Here is a 21,662-nt window from a genome sequence, read left to right as displayed (position 1 = left end):
GTTGCTGGTGAGAATATGCTTAAGGTTGGCAGGTTGTCTGTGGGCGAGGACTGGCCTGCCTCCCAAGACCTGTGAAAGTGAGGCATCATTGTCCAGGATGGGTTGTAGATCACTGATGATGCGTTGGAGAGGTTTTAGCTGAGAACTGTAGGTGATGGCCAGTGGAGTTCTGTGGTTTCATTCTTGTCCCAGGGAAGCAAAATCCTAGAGAGAGGGGGAGAGATTCCCTCCCACAATTCCTGTAGGCACATTAAACTGCGAGCTCAGAGACCATGAGTTTTAATTCCTGCTTATCCACTAACTGCTGTTAACGCTTCTGTGCATTTCACATCTTATTATGAACCGAAGTCTCATAATGCTACCTTGAGAGGTAAGTGATCCATATAAAAGTATTGTGTGTCTGATGTGATAAATTTAAGAATTCCATAATAAATTCATTTATTTTGCATCTTTGACCTTTTTGCTTACTGTCTCCCCACTAATTCACCCCTCTAGGACTCCCTTCTAAACTTCTGAGCAAAGTACATGTTAAAAAAAAAAAAAAAAAAGGTACTATAGAAAATGTTTCCTGCTTTCTCCCAAGATGTAGAGTTTTCACCTCAAACTTACAGCAACTTGAGACAATATTCAGTGTATTTTATGACCTGCAGAGTCAGAAATGGGAGCCATATGCCATCAGAAAGGAGGAATTTCTAGTTTGTAAACTGAACCTTACAAAATTCTGAGATACCGAACTTTAAAGCTGGGACATTTATGTATAGAAAAATCATTTTACAATAGGTCATTTTTTCAGGTGTTCTCCATTTCCATTTTAATTTTTCTCTCATTCTGAGGCCTGTACAGTGGGACTTATAGTAACTAAAGTACCTGTTTTTTTCAAATGCGGGAATACAAAAAGTAGTCTCAATGAAGATAGTTTCTGTAACAAGGATATCATGGAGAGCTTAGTATGATATAAAGATTTTATGAACACTCATTTAAGATCACCTTCTTAAACTCAGGGCTGACAGCTCTGACTGAAGCTATTCCGGGAGATTCCCCCTCCGCGCCCCCCTCCCCCAACATGATATAATGTCATTTTCTTCAGATAGCCTGTTAAAATCTCTTGGATTGCTTTCAGTAGTCACCGGGAGATCGATGCTGGGGTTGGCAACCCTACCTTCACAACTCACTTGTTGTGACCTAACGAATGTCCCTTAAAATAATTATAGCACAATCGCCAAGTCAATGTTTTGGCAACAATAGCTTCAGCGTTTTGAGATGGAACTTCTCTCTACAAGATCTAAAATTAAAATGACATTTTTAGCTTTTTTTTTAATGGCATGCATTTATATTAATGTACAGTTTAGTGCAGTGGTTCTGAATCAGGAATTTGTGTACCCCTGAGGGTACACAGAGGTCTTCCAGGGGGTAAGTCAACTCATTGAGATATTTACCTAGTTTTATAACAGGCTACATAAAAAACACTAGTGCAGCCAGTGCAAACTAAAATGTCATACAGACAATGACTTGTTTATACTGCTCTATATACTACACACTGAAATATAAGTACAATATTTATATCCCAAATGATTTATTTTGTAATTATATGGTAAATATGAGAAATTAAGTGTTTTTTTCCAGTGATAGTGTGCTGTGACACTTTTTTGTATTTTTAGGTCTGATTTTGTAAGCAAGTAGTTTATAACTGAGGTGAAACTTGGGGGTATGCAAGACAAATGAGACTCCTGGGCCTTGGCTACACTGGCGCTTTACAGCGCTTCAACTTTCTCGCTCAGGGGTGTGAAAAAAAAACCCCCTGAGCACAGCAAGTTACAACGCTGTAAAGCGCCAGTGTAAACAGTGCCCCAGGGCTGGAAGCACGGCTCCCAGCGCTGTGAACTAATCCCCACGGGGAGGTGGAGTACCTGCAGCGCTGGGAGACCTCTCTCCCAGCGCTGGTGCCGCAACCACACTCGCACTTCAAAGCGCTTCCGCCGGAGCGCTCCTGCGGCAGCACTGTATAGCTGCAAGTTTAGCCATACCCCTGGAAGGTATGCGGTCGTCTGGAAAGTTTCAGAGCCACTGTTTTAGTGTATAGTACTATTGAACTTATGTAGTTTAGAATATATTTTTACTGGGTTGTGACCAAGAAGCATGGGTTTCATTAAAATTGTGTTTGAGTGTGTAAGTTGGTTGGTTGTCTCACCAGCCCAGAAAAGAATCAGTGCCACATCTGAGTTTGGTCTCAGGGTCCTTGCGTCGGTACATAATCTGTTGGTCAGACACAAACCTCAGGAGCTACACAAAAACAATAATTCCATTAACGAAAGTGTGCTTCGGTCCCCAGAGACCGTTCCCTTGCTGTGTCTCGGTATTGGAAGAAGGGCATATAGTCCCCTGCTGGGTCATGTCACAGACAGGTAGCCCTTAACCTTTTTCTGGCTATTTCACTCTGTCATATGTTAATTAATGGGATAAGAGTAAAGTGATAACTAGCGATGTGCAGACATTTAAAAAGTTCTGAGGCTGTGTTCAGTTAAGCCTCCATGCCATCTCATCTGTTTGGCCCGCTGATATTTTCCCTTACCTTCTTTTTCTGAGAAGCCAATATCACCCTGTCTCTCTTTTCAAGAGACAGTTTGAGCCATCCTTTACCTTGCAGTATCCCTTTGCAGCTTGTGCAACTAGAATGTCTCATCCATAGATCATTGAATCAGTTGGGGGGGGTCATTATATTGAGTTTGGGCTTTGCCTCAGGCCCTTGAGCAGCAATATCCCCTCCCATAGGCAGGAAGGGATCCTGATTGCCTTACAAGCATGGACCACCTAAGTTACGGAATGCCTCTCATTTTGAAAGGAGTGATATGAGTGAGGTCAAGTGGCAGATTTTAGGTCCTTACACCTATCTGGTCCCATCAACATGGGAGTGAGAGGCATTACAGGAATTGATTCTCCCCCACCCTCCTGTCTCCAAACCTACATATTCCTGAGATCTTGTCTACACTACATGTAGGGTGTGTGTAGCTACAGGCTGTAGTAAAAAAGCAGTCTGAGTCCACACTTGTGCTGCATGTAGCAGTGAAAAGCTCCAGCAGGGGAAAGGCAGCAGCTTCTCACTGCTGGAACCTTTTATTGTGATGGGGAAAGGCTCTGGCAGGGGAAAGCCTTTCCTCACTGCCTTCCTGTCTTTCACTGCCATGGAAAAAGCCCCGGAAGCTGAGAGGACACTATGCTATTAAACATAGCAGTGTAGATATGGGAGGTACTGCTTGGGCATGTTTTATTTGTCGTCTTCTGTAAATATACTTTCTCTCTCCTTTTCCCCTCCTTTTATAGCCTTCTCAATCTCTTTGCCACAGAATAAATACTTAGGAGCATTATAAGTGTGAAAATCTAGTGTCTCCAAAGTTTTGTCTCCTCTCCTCATCAAAGCACAAAGGATCTCAGATGGCTAGAAGAATTTTAAGGCAATTTTCAGACCTCCTTATCTATTGCCTTCTCTTTCAATTGAGAACTGTTGAGGGTCACAAAGGAATGATGAGCTGTTGAATGCACTGTTGCCTGTACTTCAAATTCTTGTCATATTTCTGGTTGTGATTTTGTTTTTCTTGGTATCGATGACCAAGTTGATTTTTGGATTAGAGTTGACCTCAGTGGATACTAATGGTTTTATAGCACTGAAAGTTGCTTTCTTTTTTCATTTTTAAATACGTATTCTTGTTTACTTAAGAGAAATTTTCTTATGTACCAATCGTGCAATATTGTACAGAGTTTATTGAAATCTGTTTGTTTGCTAAATGTTGACATTTGTGTTGCCCATAATACATTATACACCCCTTTGACTAATCTCGCGTTATACCACTACAGATCATATTTCTCTACATTCTGCACATGATACAAACATTTTTCTCATACTAATTTACAAACAATTTATTTTTGTTAAGACCATTATGTTTAGATTTAGGAAGCCAGCTGCTTCAGTAATGGATGCAGTATAAATACTTAGATATAGGTAGAACCAGAGAACTCCAAATTATCCCTGTTTTGATTGCATAACTTTTTAGGGCTAATCTCTATTATAGTATCATAACACAGTCAATTGCTTGCCTTTCTCCTTAAATTACTGTTCCTTATGATCATGCTTTGTAAAATTTGTATTCCTTACTTTCTAAAAATGCTTTACATGTCCATTTTGTCTCCCCTAATCTCTTCCCCCAACCCCCTGGAAAAATTTTAACTGTTTTTATTAGTCATATTCCATAGGTGACTAGGCCATAGCTTAAAGTAAAATGAATTTCTTGGGCAGCCCCCTCTCTTCAAGGTAAGAAACTGAACTATGGACTCCCAGCCTCTCTGAGACTATGGCTACACTGGCGCAGATCACTCAGGCTATTAGTCTAATGTTTGTCACAAGCATTAAATTTACATTTCTTAAACTTTATCTAGAAGAGGACAGTGATATAAGTATGAAAGCTATAGAGACAAATGTTTCTCTCCATCCATAATCATTAAATTTCTACCTTACCATACTGTTTTGTGGGTTTTTGTTTTCACCTCTTACGATGATGTATTTTGGATGCAGCTTCTGGTAGGCCAAAGGCTTATTATCTTGTAATAAAAATATAATATGTACAGATATGAAAGGCAAAGTTGGAAATGAGTCCTAGTTTGGGATAATTTAAATAATACAAATCACTTAAATTGCGTAATGTTTTATTGTGCAGTAAAACTCTGTGGTATCTGTCTTAGATATTTCCATACCATCATCATATCTTAAGTGTTGGTTATGATATAATTGAACTGTGAGGTGTTGTCCATAGCAGACTTCATAGTGGATCCTTTTCTTGCGTGCCTGATCTGATGATGGTCTTGACGGTCACTGTTATTAGGCTAGCTGCATCTGTGTCCTCTTTCTAGTTTCTCTGAGTGCATCCTCTTGGGAGTTAAGCTTCATGCTTTTACCTATTGTGGTATTTTGCAGTTCTCCCACTCTCAGACAGGGACTTGGGCTACGGTTTCCTGTGTATCTACTATCCTTAGCCTGCGGGTTCCACTGGAGCACAGGCACCTGCGGTTCTTCCCTTCAGGAGTCTATAACCAGTGGTGTCCAGTGGCCAGAAAGCCTTCTTAAAACCAACATATTATTAAAACAAATAGTAAGAATGGGGGAAGAAAAGGAGGAAGGGAAGCTTGGGGCTTCTGCCCTGTGACAGGGTGGTGTGACTCGGGGCCTCTGCCCTGTGGGGAGAAGGATATCTGGACTTCAACCCCGCAGGGCGCACTGGCTGGGGCTCGGGGCTTAAGCCCTAAGCCCCGAGCCCTGGCAGGTGCCTACTGCAGGGCTGAAGTCGTGAGCCGTGGCAGGTGCTTCCTGTGTGGCTGAAGCCCCAAGCCCCAGCAGATGTGCGTCATCTCTCAAACTTGTGAAGATTTTTGTATGCAGCTTGGACGGTCAGTAAATATGGCCAGCCCTGCTATATGTTGTCTCCTGCAGTTCATTCAGTGTGTCAGCTTGCAAAGAGCAGGTCTGTACTTACGCTGCATTTTAAGCAAGCTATGTGTTTGAGGAATTCTGCTGATTTATGTTGAGTTTTTATGTCAGATAAATTGGATAGAATCATGCTGCTTGAAAATACTTGACTTCTTAAATGTTTCACTTGTAGGAAATTGAAAAGGCTGTAATTAATTATATTAGGAATATTCACACAATATTAGTGAATTTACTTCATTTTAAGTATCAGAGGGGCACCCGTATGGCCCCACAATATGCCAGTATTTTTATGGCTGACCTGGAACAATGCTTCCTCAGCTCTCGTCCACTCACGCCCCTTCTCTACCTATGCTACATTGATGACATCTTCATCATCTGGACCCATGGGAAGGAGACTCTGGAAAAATTCCACCGCATATCAACAGCTTAACCTCCCCCCACCATAAACTTCAAGCCTGGAACCAATTCTATCACGGGCAGTGTCCCACTTTCTAGACACCAATGGTGCAATATGAGTGATGGTCACATTAACACCACCCTATATTCGAAAACTACCGACCGCTATGCCTACCTTCATGCCTCAGCTTCCCATCCCGGGCACATCACACGATCCATTGTCTTACAGCCAAGCACTGAGGTACAACTGCATCTGCCTCTAACCCTTCAGACAGAGACCAACACCTACAAATACTCCACCACAGCATCTTCTCAAACTACAATACCCGCACGAGGGAATAAGGAAACAGATCAACAGAGCCAGACGTGTACCAGAAGTCTCCTACTGCAAGCAAACCCAAGAAAGAACCAACAGGACTCCACTGGCCATCACATACAGCCCCCAGCTGAAACCCCTCCAATTGCATCATCAGGGATCTACAATCCATCCTGGACACATGATCCCACACTTTCACAGGCCCATTGGTGGCAGGCCAATCCTTGCCCACAGACAACCTGCCAACTAGAAATGTATTCTCACCCAGCAACTGCACAGACCGACACCATAGTAGCTCGTAGCTCAGGAACCAATCCATGCAACAAACCCGATGCCAACTCTGCCCACATATCTACAACCGGCGACAACATCACAGGACCTAACCGAGCATCACCAACACCACCATCACCGGCTCATTCACCTGCACTGTCCACCAATGTAATATAACTGCCATCATATGCAGCAATGCCCCCTCCTGTATTGTACATCGGCCAAACTGGACAGTCTCTAGGAAAAGGATAAATGGACACAAATCAGATATTAGGAATGGCCAATATACAAACCTGTAGGAGAGCACTTCAACCTCCTGGCCACACTATAGCAGACCTTAAGGGTGGCCATCCTGCAGCAAAAAAACTTTTCAGGACCAGACTTCAAAGGAAACTGCTGAGCTTCAATTCATCTGCAAATTTGACAACCACAGCTCCGGGATTGAACAAAGACTGTGAATGGCTTGCCAACTACAGAATTCCAGTTTCTCCTCCTTGGTTTTTCACACCTCAACTGCTAGAACAGGGCCTCATCCTCCCTGATTTGAACTAACCTCGTTAACTTCTAGCTTGCTTGCTAGCATATATATATCTGCGCCTTGGAAATTTCACACTACATTCATCTGACGAAGTGGGTATTCACCCACGAAAGCTCATGATCCAAAAAGTCTGTTAGTCTATAAGGTGCCACAGGATTCTCTGCTGCTTTTACTTCATTTTAGTTGCTGTAAAATGCAGACCAAAATCATATGCTACTTGCTAACAGCCACTCTAACTACATTTATACAGGCAAGAATAATTGAAACTAGAATGAAAACGTTTATTTACTTGTAGTTGGAGTCAAACGGTGGGGTGTCTTGTTTGATTTGAAATCTAGCACTACTGTACATCTCTGCAAGACCTATGACCCAAATTTCAAGTACCACTCCATAAATGTTAATGTTAAATATGTAGGCATATTCTCTTGTGTACAAAACCTGTGTTTTTGTGTCCAAATAGCTATTTCTTTGTGTGGAACCCCCACCCCCACCCCCCAGTTCTGCTGTTGTATTAATGGAAGTCTGGTGAAAACATTGTCCTCTTAGTTCTCTATATTGGATAAACTACTAAAACATTTATTAGCAACAATGAAACCAAAATATATTTCATGCTGAATTATATTCTATATTGCTAGGCATTGGGGGTGAAGAGGTGTAGAATATGCATTGGATCTTTTGGGGGAAGAATATCTGTTGGTTGTGCATGGAAAAACAATGTAGGTATAAATAAATGAGTCTGCTTCTAAAGAAAGAAAAAAGAATATTTTTAAATATTTTTGCAGGTGGAATAGTTACTATTGTTTATTCAGAGGTGTGCTTGTTACATTTCATGACAAAAATGGACATGTAAAGCATTTGTAGAAAGGATAATCTAAGCCATGTATCTGTGCAGGAACAGATTTGTTTAAAATCTATTTCAATATTTAATTGAAAAAAATTTAGTGAAATTTGTGAATTTATACTTCAAGGAACCAAATAGTTAAAAAAATGGTCCAGCCTTATTAGGTATCAGGAGGACTTGAAACTCAATCCTAGAATTCCTGCATATGCCTACAAGTAACCATTCAGACAGCTTTATAATTTTTCCACTATTCATTTGTGCACCAACAAACTCTAGTTGAATTAACATCTGTTTTTCAAAGAAAGGAAATCTAACCCTCTCTTCTAATTTCCTGCATTTGTCATTTAAACAGGATTCAACAGAATGCTATGTTCAGCCAAAACAATACATAAAATACTGTGTGCTTGTTGTATCCTCATTCTAACACCAAGTTCTCCCTCCAGTGGTTACTGTTACATTTTTTTTAATTTTTGTCAAAAAGCATTGGCAAATTGTATTTTTTTTCAAAGCAGAGTTCTCTTGTGCTTGTAGGTTGGCAGATGATCATCTGGGTTTTCTATTCTTTCTTCAGTGGCAGGCTCATCACCTAGGGTATGTCTATACTACCCACTGGATCGGTGTCTAGTGTAGATGTGATAAAATCAGTCCCCGATTGCTCTGCTGTCGACTCTGGAACTCCACTGTGCGTGAGAGGTGGAAGCGGAGTCGACGAGGGAGTGGCAGTGGTCGACTCGCTGCTGTCCTCACGGCTAGATAAATCGACCTAAGATATGCCGACTTCAGCTACACTATTCACGTAGCTGAAGTTGGTGTATCTTAGGTTGACTCCTCCCCCTCCCCCCCAGTGTAGACCTAGCCCTAGTAGATGAACCCAGTCTGAACCTGTAGGAGCAAAGTACCCAAAGTCCTGTCTTTCACCTAACTTTTGCATATGGCATTACCCTTAGTGTTGGCTTTACATTGATTTACCTGACTTGTTTTTTAATTTAAAATATTCACTCTGTGTTCAAAGATGACACATTTTATTTGTTTTCCTGACTAGTAACAATTCTTTAGGGACCTAACACAATTACAGGTTGTAGATAACTAACTTGTGTTAAAATATGATTACAAATTGTTGTGTAGGTGAGGCCTGGGAGAACAAAGAACTAGACATCACAAGCTGCACTGTCTAAAGTAGTTTCTTTGAAATGTGTTGTCACATTGATCAGGTGTTTTGGTTTCTACCACTTCTTAGATGTTCATTTAAAATGATTTTTTTCCAAATGCCCGTAATGATATTTACATATAGTGTGGTGTCACCATTGCTTTGCTACAAATGCACATATTAATAAATGATAGGGATTTATATTCAATGAACTCTCGCTTAGTAGTCTGTTTTGCAACACTTGCAAATAACAAGAGCAGATTTTCTGACTGTTGATTTAGGCATTTCCTCCTTGACATTATTTTGGTTGGGTAAGATATATTCCAGGAAAATAAAAAAATTCTCTACCTAGTTTTATTATTGTTTAAGCATCTTTTATGAGTGCAGCATTATTTTTATCTAGTAAAAATGTATGTTTGCTAGAACATGCAGCTTTTGTTAGTTTGGTTTAGATTAATCATGTTGAAATGTGTCAGAATTGGAGAAGTGCAGAATCTCAGTTGGGGTCCTGGAGAAAAGATGAGGTGAGTTATGGGAGCCTTAAGTTTTAGAGGCACTAGAAGTGTGCTGCCACTGCATGGTAGTAGAGTTTGAGCAGTCTTATGTGTGAGAACAAAGAAGAATGTTCTCTTATAGGTCATATTTCCTTAATGAATTACTGGACCTAATATCAGTTTGTAGAAATCATGTACTCTTTAGTTGACAAATAAGAACCTTTGAAATTGTTGCATGTGATTTTTTCCCCCCATCCACTTTAAACCAGAAGATATAACAAAACATGTTACCTTGATACTACTTTTTCTCTTAAGACCATGAGTGCATGATATCCATAGGGTATGTCCACACTACCCTCTGGATCGGTGGGTAGCGATCGATCTATCGGAGATCGCTATATCGCGTGTTGTCTAGATGCGATAAATCGATCCCCCAATGTGCTACCGTCAACTCCGGAACTCCACCAGAGTGAGGGGTGGAACGGAGTTGACGGGGGAGCCGCGGCTGTTGATCTCGCGCCGTGAGTATGGGAGGTAAGTCGAAATAAGATTCGTTGACTTTAGCTACACTATTCCAGTAGCTGCAGTTGTGTATCTTGCATCGACCCCCCTCTTTCCCCACCCCCCAGTGTAGACCAGGCCATAGTATTCTAAATCTGCTAAAACAGAACATATGTCAGCTTTTATGCTATTTAAATAAAATTAACCCCTTAACCTTCCAACATTAGTTTGCTTATTAAATATCCCTGTTAACTAGTTAGTATCAGTGTCCTACCAAAACTGAAAGGAAATTATCTTGGGGTTCCTACTTATAGATGTAAGTCTTAGGGAGTTAGGAGTATATCAGGCTTCATCCTATTAGAGGGAACATTAACAAACCTATATTGGAAATTGTTCCAAATTGCTACAAAAATGTGGTTAATGCAAACGCAGCCATGATAAGATGTATTGTGGAGAAGGATAAATTAAATGGATGGTGATTGAAATTTGTAACCGAGAATCCAAAAAGCTGAAAAGAAGAGGGGATGGGAGGGGTTCAATGCTCCCACAGTCCTTTATTTAAAAAAATAAAGCTGAGTTGCTATGTTGGTATTCTCCCTAGTGTCAAATTCATGTGGATGAGAAAAGGTCACAGAGTTGAGTGTTTGAGGTCCTCTACTGAAAATGGAAAAATATAATTATCATTAGCAGCAAAAGATCTTTCATTCTAAATAAATCTAGGAATACTGCATGATTGGACACTTATTTTTTATAATCCTTAGATACTGAATAAACAGGGCACACAAGAAATATTCCTGTGTTCTTTGTTTTGAAATGGTGACTCGGTAAAGATTACACATGACATGTTATTTATAGTTTTATTAATACATAGTGGATTCTCTGGGATTGCAGAAGGCAAGAAGATATGATAATTGCTTTGTGTAGTTCACAGAAAAAAATTGCAGGAAGAGATGTTTTGAATATACCTTAAGCTCTAGCCATTTCTTGCAAACCCATATTTAAACAGTAGTGGTTTTCAAGAGCTACGAAATATGTCCAATTCACATCAGTAAAACCCTTCTGCCACTTTATTCTTTATAACCTTACCCCCATCAGAAAATTAATGCCAAAAAAAGATGTCAAGTGCACATATTAATGTATTTTTTCACACAACGCACAGTCAGCCTGTGGAACTCCTTGCCAGAGGATGTTGTGAAGGCTAAGACTAGAACAGGGTTCAAAAAAGAACTAAATAAGTTCATGGAGAATAGGTCCATCAGTGGCTATTAGCCAGGATGAACAGGGATGGTGTCTGTAGCTTCTGTTTGCCAGAAGCTGGGAATAGATGAGTGGGGATCGATCACTTGCTGATTACCTGTTCTATTCATTCCCTCTGGGGCACCTGGCACTGGCTACTGTCAGAAGACAGGATACTAGGCTAGATGGACCTTTGGTCTGAGCCAGTAGGGTCATTCTTATGTTCGAATATATATATGAAATAAATCGAACTGCTTGTTGGCTTCATTTTTCAATAGTGTTTACCTTTGGTCATGCAGACTTATAATTCTCAATTTTTATTAGGAAAACTAAATTGAGATTTTATAATCTTGATTTAGGTATACCAGCTGTGCCACAACAAGGAAAACAACTTGGAGGTAAAAATGTAATAGAATAAGTAAGAGAGCAATAGACAATGCCAAGAGTAACAGCAGTTTGTATTGCCACTGCTTAGGTTACAACTACATTGTGATGAGTGATTGTAGAACTGATAAATGAAATTGTTTTTAATTGTTCACTTTATTAATGTAACTTCTGTTCACCATTCACTGCACTTGCCTACATTGTAACTTCTGTTCACTGTTTGCCATATTGTAATTCAAACCCCATTTTAAAACATTCACTCCATTTTGTAAAAGCTTCCTCCAACCTTCATTTTTGCAAACCCTGCTGTAATCTTATTAGTTAGTTTAGATGTGTGAATGAGGCATGTATGGATGATGGAATCAACCTCCAGCTCCAGCCTGTCCTGATGAAATAGAGTTCAACTACCAACGGCTGAAGACCTAGACAACAGCCCTAAACAAAGTAAAAAGCATCCACCCTAAAAAGAAAAGGACAAAAAAACAACAAAAGAAAGATCAAAGCCAGGTTCAAGCCTGAAAGTCACGCCTGCAATTGACGGGTGATCAATCCAAACCCAGAGGCAGCGTGACACAGCAAGACCTATAGACTTTGAATCCAAACTAAAAGCCTGTAAAAAAGAAGGGTGAGATGAGAGACTTTGGGTAACGTTCTGCTGCCAACATGGAGCCAGACTGTGTTGATTTAGACATACACGAAGGAAGCGAATCCCATGAACACATAGGGAAAAATCCGATAAAGCGGACTCTGAGACTGGGACTTTGAGTCTATGGTCGCTGCCAGCTCAGAGCAGCAGTGCACCTGACCCGTCGGTCAACTCTGTGACAGGTACCTGCAGTATTCTGTCACAAGCAATTTGGCTGGTACTATATATCTATCAACTTGTATGAATGATTGTGTGAAGGATATATGTATATGTAATATAAAAATTCCTCTCACCCTATGGTGTATGTGTCTTCCTCAACCTTGGGTCTTACCAAGGCTGGGAGTTGAGGTTCTGCGCAGTATCTAGTTCCTAGCACTGCACTCTTTTGACGAGAGCTCTGAGTTGTTCTTGGATCTGTTGAGCACTCACCAGTTGGAGTACCAGCCCGAGTGTCTACACCCTGGACCACTTTGGCTTCACTTTCATCTCTTAGTTCTCTTTCAGCCTGGTACTCTCCGCTTCTATCTTCTTTCTGATTTGCGTCACTTGACTGCTATATCTATCAGCACGCTGTCTTCTGGTCCTGTCTATTACCAGTGTCTGTTGATTGCGATAGTGCGTCTGTTCTGGATCTGGAAGTCCACAGAATTAGCCTGTATTCTCCACAACTCTCTGTGATCTCGCATTGGTCTTGGGAGGGCTAGCCCATACGCTGTCAGGTTCCTGTACACATGCAGCCACTTGGTTGTGCCGTTATGTATCTGTTCCTGCCTGATCTTAATCCTGCCTATTGTTGGATGTCTGGAGGCTCTCTGCACAGTCTGCACTTGGGTCCCTCTAGTGTGGTGACCCTGCTTCAATGGATCTTGCTCAGTGCGTTCCTGTGCTGCTATGATCAGTGCCTCAGTGCGTCTTTAGTCCAGCCCTTTCCAGCCATGGTGGTTCCAGTGTCAACACACTAGCTATCTGTCGATGGTACATCCATGCAGGTCTTGTCTTGCCATAGCACTTTTTGCTTGGTCTCCTCCATGTCTGCTGTGCCTCAGGCATTCTTCAGCACTCATCTTTGGGGCCATCTTTATGTACTCCTGATGTTCCGGTTTCGTCCAGGACAGTGGCTTTGCGCTCACCAAGCCCGCCCCTCTTCGGTGGTATACAGTCTCTGGTGTTGGACTTGGCTGGAAACCTCCGTGCTTGTGATGGAGTCCACATCGGCAGCCTCCATGTCTCTTTGGCAGCTCAATACGCAGGTATTGATGAATGGCAGGCGTATCTGTTGATGGCGTGGATTTTTCTTCCTGATCTTCGGACTTTTATCTTTGGATACTTGATTCTGTCTTCTTGCTCTCATCGTGGTTTCCATGTGACTGTGGGATGCAAGTACTTGTTGCTGGTCTGTATGTCTGCTTTTGGCCGCTGGTTAGTTCTAGCCCTCGTCTGACTACTTCTCCTTCTTCACTACATCCGGCACTACTCCCCGAATGACTCCCAATTCCACTGTAGATCCGCGCTAGTGGTTAGGAGTCAATGTCTCGTTTTCTAGCATACAGCTCGATGTCATCCATGTAGAGGGAGTGACGTGGTAGTTTCCACTCCTGAACCTTACCCGTTCCAGTCCTTGTGATTATGGCTGAGGGGTTTAGCTAGCAGAACAGCAGCGGACAGTGCGCACCTTTGTATATTCCGCACTTGATGGCCATTTGCAAATGCTTGAGTTGATTCCAGTTTGTTTCTTATAGTCTCACTGAGTGAGTTTTGAGAAGGTCCTAATGTCTGTGACTTTATATAGTGCAAACTTCACAGATCCGTGTGTGCATTGAGTCATAGGCTTTCCTTAGTCATCCGCGTGCTCAGATTGGTCTGTCTGACCTTGAGTCTTGGGCGACTGCTCTATCTATGAGAATGGTGTGTTGAGCCTCTGGTGTTGTTCCAATGCCTTCTGAGCTGTGCTCATGTATGGCCATATGGCTGTAGCTTGGCGGCTATGATGCTGATAGGACTTTCATGTTGTGGGGAGGGCAGTTATGGCCGGTAGTTGGACCGTCTGTTCCTTGCAGGGGTCTTTCATGATCACAGCATTGTCTTCTTTGTGTTAGCCAGTTGGTGGGAGCTGTGCTAGCAGTGGTTTATCTGTGTGTAGGCGTTCATTGAATGCTGTTAGTTCTTTAGCCGTAGGTGTGGATATTGTCTGGTCAGTGCTGTCCAGCTCTTCATGTTCTTTGACCGCTGCTGGATTCTTCTACTGGGATGGTGACTGGTTGCTGTTTGGAGATTGCTGTGTCTGTTTCAGGTCCTGCAGCACTTGCACTGTGTTATGAGTCTTCTCTTTCTTCCCATATGTTCTTCCGTACTGTTCAGTTTGATTGCTGTGGTTGCGTGTTGTGTGTTGTTGCACTGCAGTTGGAGTACACCTTGATGTTTTAGAGAAAGGGCATTTACTTTTTTGGCCTTGTTCTAGTGTATCTCTTGGCTGGTAGCAGTGCTGGACTTTGTTTAGCAGTCTCTAGGGCTTCGGGGAGTCAGGCTTGTATTTTTCGTAGCGCGTCTTATCCTTAATCTTACACCTTCTGTAGTTCACAGCTGACTAATTCTCTCGAGTTGCTTGATCTTATCTTCCAACTCATTTTCAGGGTGGGTACATACTGTTGTTCTTCTGGTCGTGTAGCCAAGCATCTCAGGATTAACGAGGCTGTGGTATACCGATTCATTGGTTTGAGTTATGGTGTAGTAGGATTGTCATGAGGGCTCTATTGCATTTCAAATACTATCTGATGGTACTTCTCCATGAGCGTGGTAATCGGTCTCGAGGATTGATCGTAGCTAGTTTCTCATGCTCTTTTGCATTATCAACTGCTGTGCTGTCTGCATGGAGGGGTGCAGTGAAGTTTCAGTTAGGTGTGGCTGCACATCACTTGTTCTCAGGTCTTCTTGGCGTCTGGAGTAATGTGGAGTGGTCTTTCTAAGCTGTGAGAGAGCTTCTCTTTACATGTTGAGCGTTGGGGACTAGCTGTTCTCAGTAAGTGTGGATATAGTCTTTTTGTCGATCACTAGTCCCTATCGTTTCATTATCCCTCTTTAGGTCTTGTTGTAGTAGCCATCATTCCAGTTCTTTGTCTGATCCATGAAGTTGTTCGTGCCACTTTGTCAGATTGTTTCCTGTTTTCTGCCATCGTGGCGGCGGACCTTGTTATCGGGCGAGTTGAGCGGATATGTTCGTAGTTGTGGTCTTATATTTGAAGGTGGGCAGGTGAAGCGTTGGGTCTTTTGCCCAGGACCTACTGGTAAGGTTTGGGTACAGCGGATTGTGAACCCCGGTCTCTTCAGTATGCAAAGGGCGGTTCCGTATTCAAAAGGCGGCGTATTCCATACACTATCCAGTCGCTACACTATATATAGTCATAGGAATAAGTAGTCAAACAACATTGTTTGCTGTTATCTTTTATTTTATTATGGTATTTACAATAAATGTGACAAATGTCTTGTCCCCTTTAATAAGATCCTGCTAGTTTTTATTGGTATAACATGATGTACTAAGCAGCTTTCTAAGTCTACATGGGGATACTCAGAAAAATTAATCTGATTTAACTAAGGGTGTGAATTTCAAGTGGATTGGTTAAACCACTTTAAATCCCGATGTGAACACTCCTATTGCAAATTAAAGTGGCCTTAATTTGGTTTATCTTAATTCACATCGGATTCAAAATCACTGAAATCCGGCCATTTAAATTATAAGAGCATCTACATCAGGCCTTAATGCAGTTTAACTAATCCCCTTTAAATTCACACCATTAGTTAATTTGGATTAATTTTTCTGAGTACTGTTGTGTCTTAAACTAGGTTGCTGTAATGTAACTCAAGTAACTGTATGTAAATTTAGCAAAACCTAATCCTGTGTGGGTGTACTAAGGAAAATAAATTGTAACTGCAGTTTAATGTGGGAATAATCTAATTGGATTGGGGGTTGCTGTTGGTCCTTTATGCTTTTAGTTTATATCTTCCATTTCTTACATTGATCTTCAATAATTACAAACCATATGCAATTTGGAAGAGCAACAGGTTCACACTTCTAACCTATAGAAATGTCTGTAACAGAATATCAATTAGATTCTAATGAACTAATCTTTACCATTATTGCTGTGAAATGGAATTCTTCACCAATCATTGCAGGGGGGCTTATGAAGGACCACACTATTTTTCTTAATTTTTTATGAGGTTGTTATATTTTTAAGTATAATATTGCTGTTAATGGATTAATAAATGCATTAGTGGTTTCTCAAGGCAAGTGTAAAAATCAGCCCTAACTTTATCTTTGTGAATAGTATTTTAAATTTTCTTTCCAGCAGAAAACTCTTGTTTTTGAAATCATTTATATATAATTATATTTTAATGGTATGCATAATAACGTGTGATATCTAGTAAGCAGAGATCAATGAACTGGCTAGTTCCTAACTTTGATGATTGATTTTTAGCTCATCCTGTGAAGATTGATGTCCTTTTCCTTCATCACTTTAATTTTGTTGACAATTTGGATAAACATGGCACAGCTCCAGCAAGGAGGCCCAGATGAAAAAGAAAAAACTACAGCACTGAAAGGTATAAACTTCTTTGGTTTCTTTTTGTACTTACGTGTGTGTGTGTGTGTGTGTGTGTGTGTATTTACGTGTATGTATAGATATAAATTATTTCAGAGACATCTATTTAAAATTAAGGAAAGGGAAATAGAAATAGAATTCCTTTGTTGTAGCTGTGGTTTAGGGTCCTGGGAATTACTAAAATGGATTAGGCTGGTGGTCCATCTACTTGCAGTATCCGGTCTCTAACAGTGTCCAGTATCAGTTGCTTCAGATGAAGGCACAAGAAAACTGAACGTAGTAGTCAGTAATGGAATAACCTGTTTAAGTTTATGTTTGCAGAAATTATCCGTCGAGAAGACAATTCATGTGATTTAGGTGTTCTTATTTTTCAAAGCCACTGGGAGGAATATTATGTCAACTTTATGCTACTGATGTTTTATTGCTGAATAACTATTTACAGTATTAAAAACCTCTTTAACTACACAGTGTTAGGAAATATATTTATCAGGCACTAATCCAAGTGAACCAACTGTACAATTATAGACTCGTGTGCATTTCAACAAAACAAATAACAGTAGGAATAGGATCTAAATGGTTTAATGGATAAAATACTTTTTGTTCAGGGCTAATTAACTGTAGTCCTCTTCTAGATAGTATTTTTCGAGTCTGGAAGTACATAGGATAGGTTAGTCCCACAACTCATCTGACAAAAAGACTGGATTTCTGGAGATTTGACATAATTTCTGTTGCACTGGAGGTAAGCACACATTGCAAGTTCCTGCATTATACCATTATTATCTACAAAGGAAATAAAAGTACATTTTGAAACACCAATGTTAAAATTGGATGTCTACAAATGCATTGACAGAAATTTACCTTTTGTGAAATGATTATTGTAGAGTACACACTTCTATTATAAGCCTGTGCTTTTGAGACCTTTCAGTAAAACTGTTCTCTTGCAGTTGCTCAGTATAAAGGTACATTTTTGAGGAAAGGTTTGGTGAAATTCCATTTTGTCGTTTATCAGAGATGATAGTATTTTTGACAGTTTAAAAATTTTAAAGGTAATTTTATTTTCGTCACTCAGAAAACTAAAACTTGTCTTCAGACTTATCATTGACTTAATTTTAATTAAAGCGATGTGTCTTGGAATATTCCAAATGATGAAGTTATCAGTGTTAGAAAGTTGTATACTTCACATGATTTAGTGAATAGATATTAAGTCTTAGACTATCTCCTCCTGGTCATCAAACTTAAACTCTAGTGAACCAACATGGAGATGAGTTCCAGAGTCAAGACCCTCTGCCTAGAATGATTAACCAGAGCTCCCAAAAGCTCCCATCTAAGGAAAGTAAACAGTAGTAACTCGTTTTTCTTAGCTATGTCAAGAGGGTACCTAGGAAGAGAGCAGTCATCTAGGTAGCAAGAACCCAGGCCAAGTGGGGCTTTGTAGATTACTGCTTTGAATTGCCCTTGCCACCAGTAGGAAGCCAGTCCTGAATATGGAACAAATGGAATGTGCTCCATGTGGCCCACACTGTTAAGAAGTGGGCTGTGCTTTTGTGCACTTACTGAAACATCTGTGTAGTCTTCTTGGAGCTACCCTCCAAGCAGAGCCAATTACAGTAGTGTGAGAACTGTCATGGAGTTCAATTTTGAGAGGAATGGACACCCTTTTCTAGTAGGGCTGTCGATAAATCGCAGTTAACTCACGTGATTAACTCAAAAAAATTAATCGCGATTAATCACACTGTTAAACAATAGAATACCAATTGAAATTTATTAAATATTTTTTCATGTTTTTCTGCATTTTTAAATTGATTTCTATCTACACAGAATACAAAGTTTACAGTGCTCACTTTTTTTTTATTACAAATATTTGCACTGTAAAAATAAAAAATAGTATTTTTCACTTCACCTCATACAAGTACTGTAGAGCAATCTCTTTATTGTGAATCTTACAAATGTAGATTTTTTTATTACATGACTGCATTCAAAAACAAAACAATGTAAAACTTTAGAGCTTACAAGTCCACTCAGTCCTACTTTTTGTTCAGCCAATCACTAAGACAAACAAGTTTGCTTATGTTTGTGGGAGATAATGCTGCCCGCTACTTATTTACAATGTCACCTGAAAGTGAGAACAGGTATTTGCATGGCACTTCTATAGCTGGCATTGCAAGGTAGTTACATGCCAGATATGTTAGACATTCGTATACACCTTCATGCTTTGGTCACCATTCCAGAGGACACATATTTCCATGCTGATGATGCTCATTTAAAAAAAAATACGCTAATTAAATTTGTGACTGAACTCCTTAGGAAGAGAATTGTATATCTCCTGTTCTGTTTTACCCGCATTCTGCCGTATATTTCATGTTATAGCAGTCTCGGATGATGACCCAGCACGGTTTTTTTAAGAACAGTTTCACAGCAGATTTGACAAAATGCAAAGAGGGTACCAATGTGGGATTTCTAAAAATAGCTGCAGCACTTGACTCAAGGGTTAAGAATCTGAAGTGTTGTCCAAAATCTGAGAGGGATGAGGTGTGAAGCATGGTTTCAGAAGTCTTAAAAGAGCAGCACTCAGACACGGAAACTATAGAACCTTAACCATCAAAAAAGAAACTCAACCTTCTGCTGGTAGCATCTGACTCAAATGCTGAAAATGAACATGTGTCGGGCCACTTTGCTTTGGATCATTATCGAGCAGAACCTGCCATCAGCATGGATACATGTCCTTTGGAATGGTAGTTGAAGTCTGAAAGGATATATGAATCTTTAGCACATCTGGCACATAAATTTCTTGCGACGCCAGCTACAACAGTGTCATATGAATGTTTTTTCTCACTTTCAGGTGACATGATAGAAAGGAAGTGGGCAGCATTATCTCCTGCAAATTATAATCAAACTTGTTTGTCTGAGTGATTGGCTGAAGTAGGACTGATTGGCCATGTAGGCTCTAAACTTTTGTATTGTTTTATTTTTGAATGCAGTTATTTTTTGTACCTAATTCTACATTTGTAAATTTAACTTTCATGGTTGAACTACAGTACTTGTATTAAGTGAATTGAAAAATACTGTTTCTTTTGTTTTTTACTAATATTTGTAATATACTTCCTATGCTGCATTGTAATAGAAATCAATATATTTGAAAATGTAGAAAATATTTAAATACATGGTATTCTATTATTTAACAGTGCAATTTATCATGTCATTAATCACGATTACTTTTTTTCATCACTTGACAGCCCTACTTCCTAGCCAAGTATAGTTGGCTCTCTTGGACATTGCTGTCTTGGACACTGCTGCAACCGGTGCTGTAAAAGCAGAGAAATATTTTTAGAAAACAAAACAAAAACCACCCTCCTTTGACAAAGGAGCTCTTCTCCTTCCTCTCCAACCTTTCCACAGTATAAGGGGCAGAAAGAACTCATGCCAAATTTTTCAGACACTTTACTTTAATCTCCCACCTCAGCTGAGCTAAAAGAAACTCCCTTGAGACTGTAGTACCCAGATCTGGGGTAGAAGAGAGATAGAGATGAATTGTTGGCATGCGGTTTCCAGATTGACGCTGTTGCAATCAATGCAGCAGGTGTCAATTTAGTAGGTCTAGTGAAGACCCGCTAAATTGGTGACAGAGTGCTCTTCGGTCGACTCCAGTACTCCAGCTTCCCGAGAAGAGTAAGGTAAGTCGACCAGAGAGTGTCTCCCATTGATGCAGCACAGTGAAGATACCTGGGTAAGTCGACCTAAGCTTTGTCAACTCCAGCTATGTTATTCATGTAACTGGAGTAGCGTAACTTAGGTTGACTTACCTCGGTAGTGAAGTAAGCCCTCAGATACCACAGTCTGTGTAGAGAGTCATTGAACCTTATGAAACCCCACAAGATGTCCTTTGGGAGTGGATAAAAAATTGTCTAACCTTACTCAGTGGGATCTCTCAGAAAGAGAAGACTAGGCATAATTAATTATATCCACCCTATCAAAGCATTAAATAAAACATTTTTGTCAATATGCTTGTTAAAATAAACCAGGCATACAATGCTGTGTTTTTCTTTTTAGATTTATTGTCTAGAATAGACTTGGATGAACTGATGAAAAAAGATGAGCCACCACTTGAGTTTCCCGATACACTTGAAGGATTTGAGTATGCCTTTAATGAAAGTAAGTAGAAGGTACTTTGTGAAGATTATACTTAGAAATTGTATAATATTAATAGATTATTAGAAAATGGATTATACCTTGTAAAGCCTTGCTAGAATTTCATAGTTTTCTGTTAAGAAATAAAGTTTTATCCTTAAATATAACTATTGTGCTGTCTGGAGTGGCTCATGACCACGAATGCTTACCTCAGAGCAGACTGTCAGAAACAGGGCAAACATCTCAAACTGGTGGTGTGTTCTATAATTAGATTTTACCAAGACAGTAATAAATATGAGCTCCTGGATCACTATAACAGTTTTACCATGGAATCACAGATAGACAGAGTCTAAGGGGACTGTCTTGTCACTGAGACAAACTGGACTTAGTGATAAATAGTCACTTACACCAAAAAACACACCACATTCAGGTTGCTTCCAGTCCCAGGAGGCCAGTCACTTATCACAGATCAGTTGGTACCCTAGATCTTGTACCAAAGCCAACACTTGTAGCCAATCGTGTAATAAACTACATGATGTCCGGACCCGAAAAAGGTTGGGTTCGGTTAAGTTCTTTTTGATCCAGTGAGGAAAGAAACCGCGAGACCAGACAAACTGGTAAACTTAAACAATAAGTGATCTTTATTGACTGGGATAAGAACACAACTGGGGCTGGGGAGGAGCACTTTTACCAACTAACAGAA

At 40.3% G+C, this 21,662-nt stretch overlaps 1 protein-coding gene across 8 annotated transcripts in view; it reads left to right on the top strand.

Moving 5' to 3' along the window:
* The window catches only part of ARB2A (ARB2 cotranscriptional regulator A), a 363,106-nt gene that overhangs the window by 22,137 nt on the left and 319,307 nt on the right, over positions 1-21,662 (top strand). For 6 of the 8 annotated variants that reach the window (XM_075067103.1, XM_032802756.2, XM_032802757.2 and 3 more), the window contains exons 2-3: positions 16,712-16,835; positions 20,882-20,983. In XM_075067103.1, coding sequence (XP_074923204.1) covers positions 16,730-16,835; positions 20,882-20,983 — 208 coding nt within the window. In that variant the 5' untranslated portion in view covers positions 16,712-16,729. Of the gene's footprint in view, positions 1-11,571; positions 11,611-16,711; positions 16,836-17,466; positions 17,574-20,881; positions 20,984-21,662 lie in introns of those variants that run through there. The other 2 variants (XM_075067099.1, XM_075067102.1) reach the window with 2 other exon arrangements.

The sequence above is a fragment of the Chelonoidis abingdonii genome, chromosome 6 (assembly GCF_003597395.2).
Source record: "Chelonoidis abingdonii isolate Lonesome George chromosome 6, CheloAbing_2.0, whole genome shotgun sequence".
Classification (NCBI taxonomy): Eukaryota; Metazoa; Chordata; order Testudines; family Testudinidae; genus Chelonoidis; species Chelonoidis abingdonii.
This window is presented reverse-complemented; position numbering and strand designations above follow the sequence as displayed.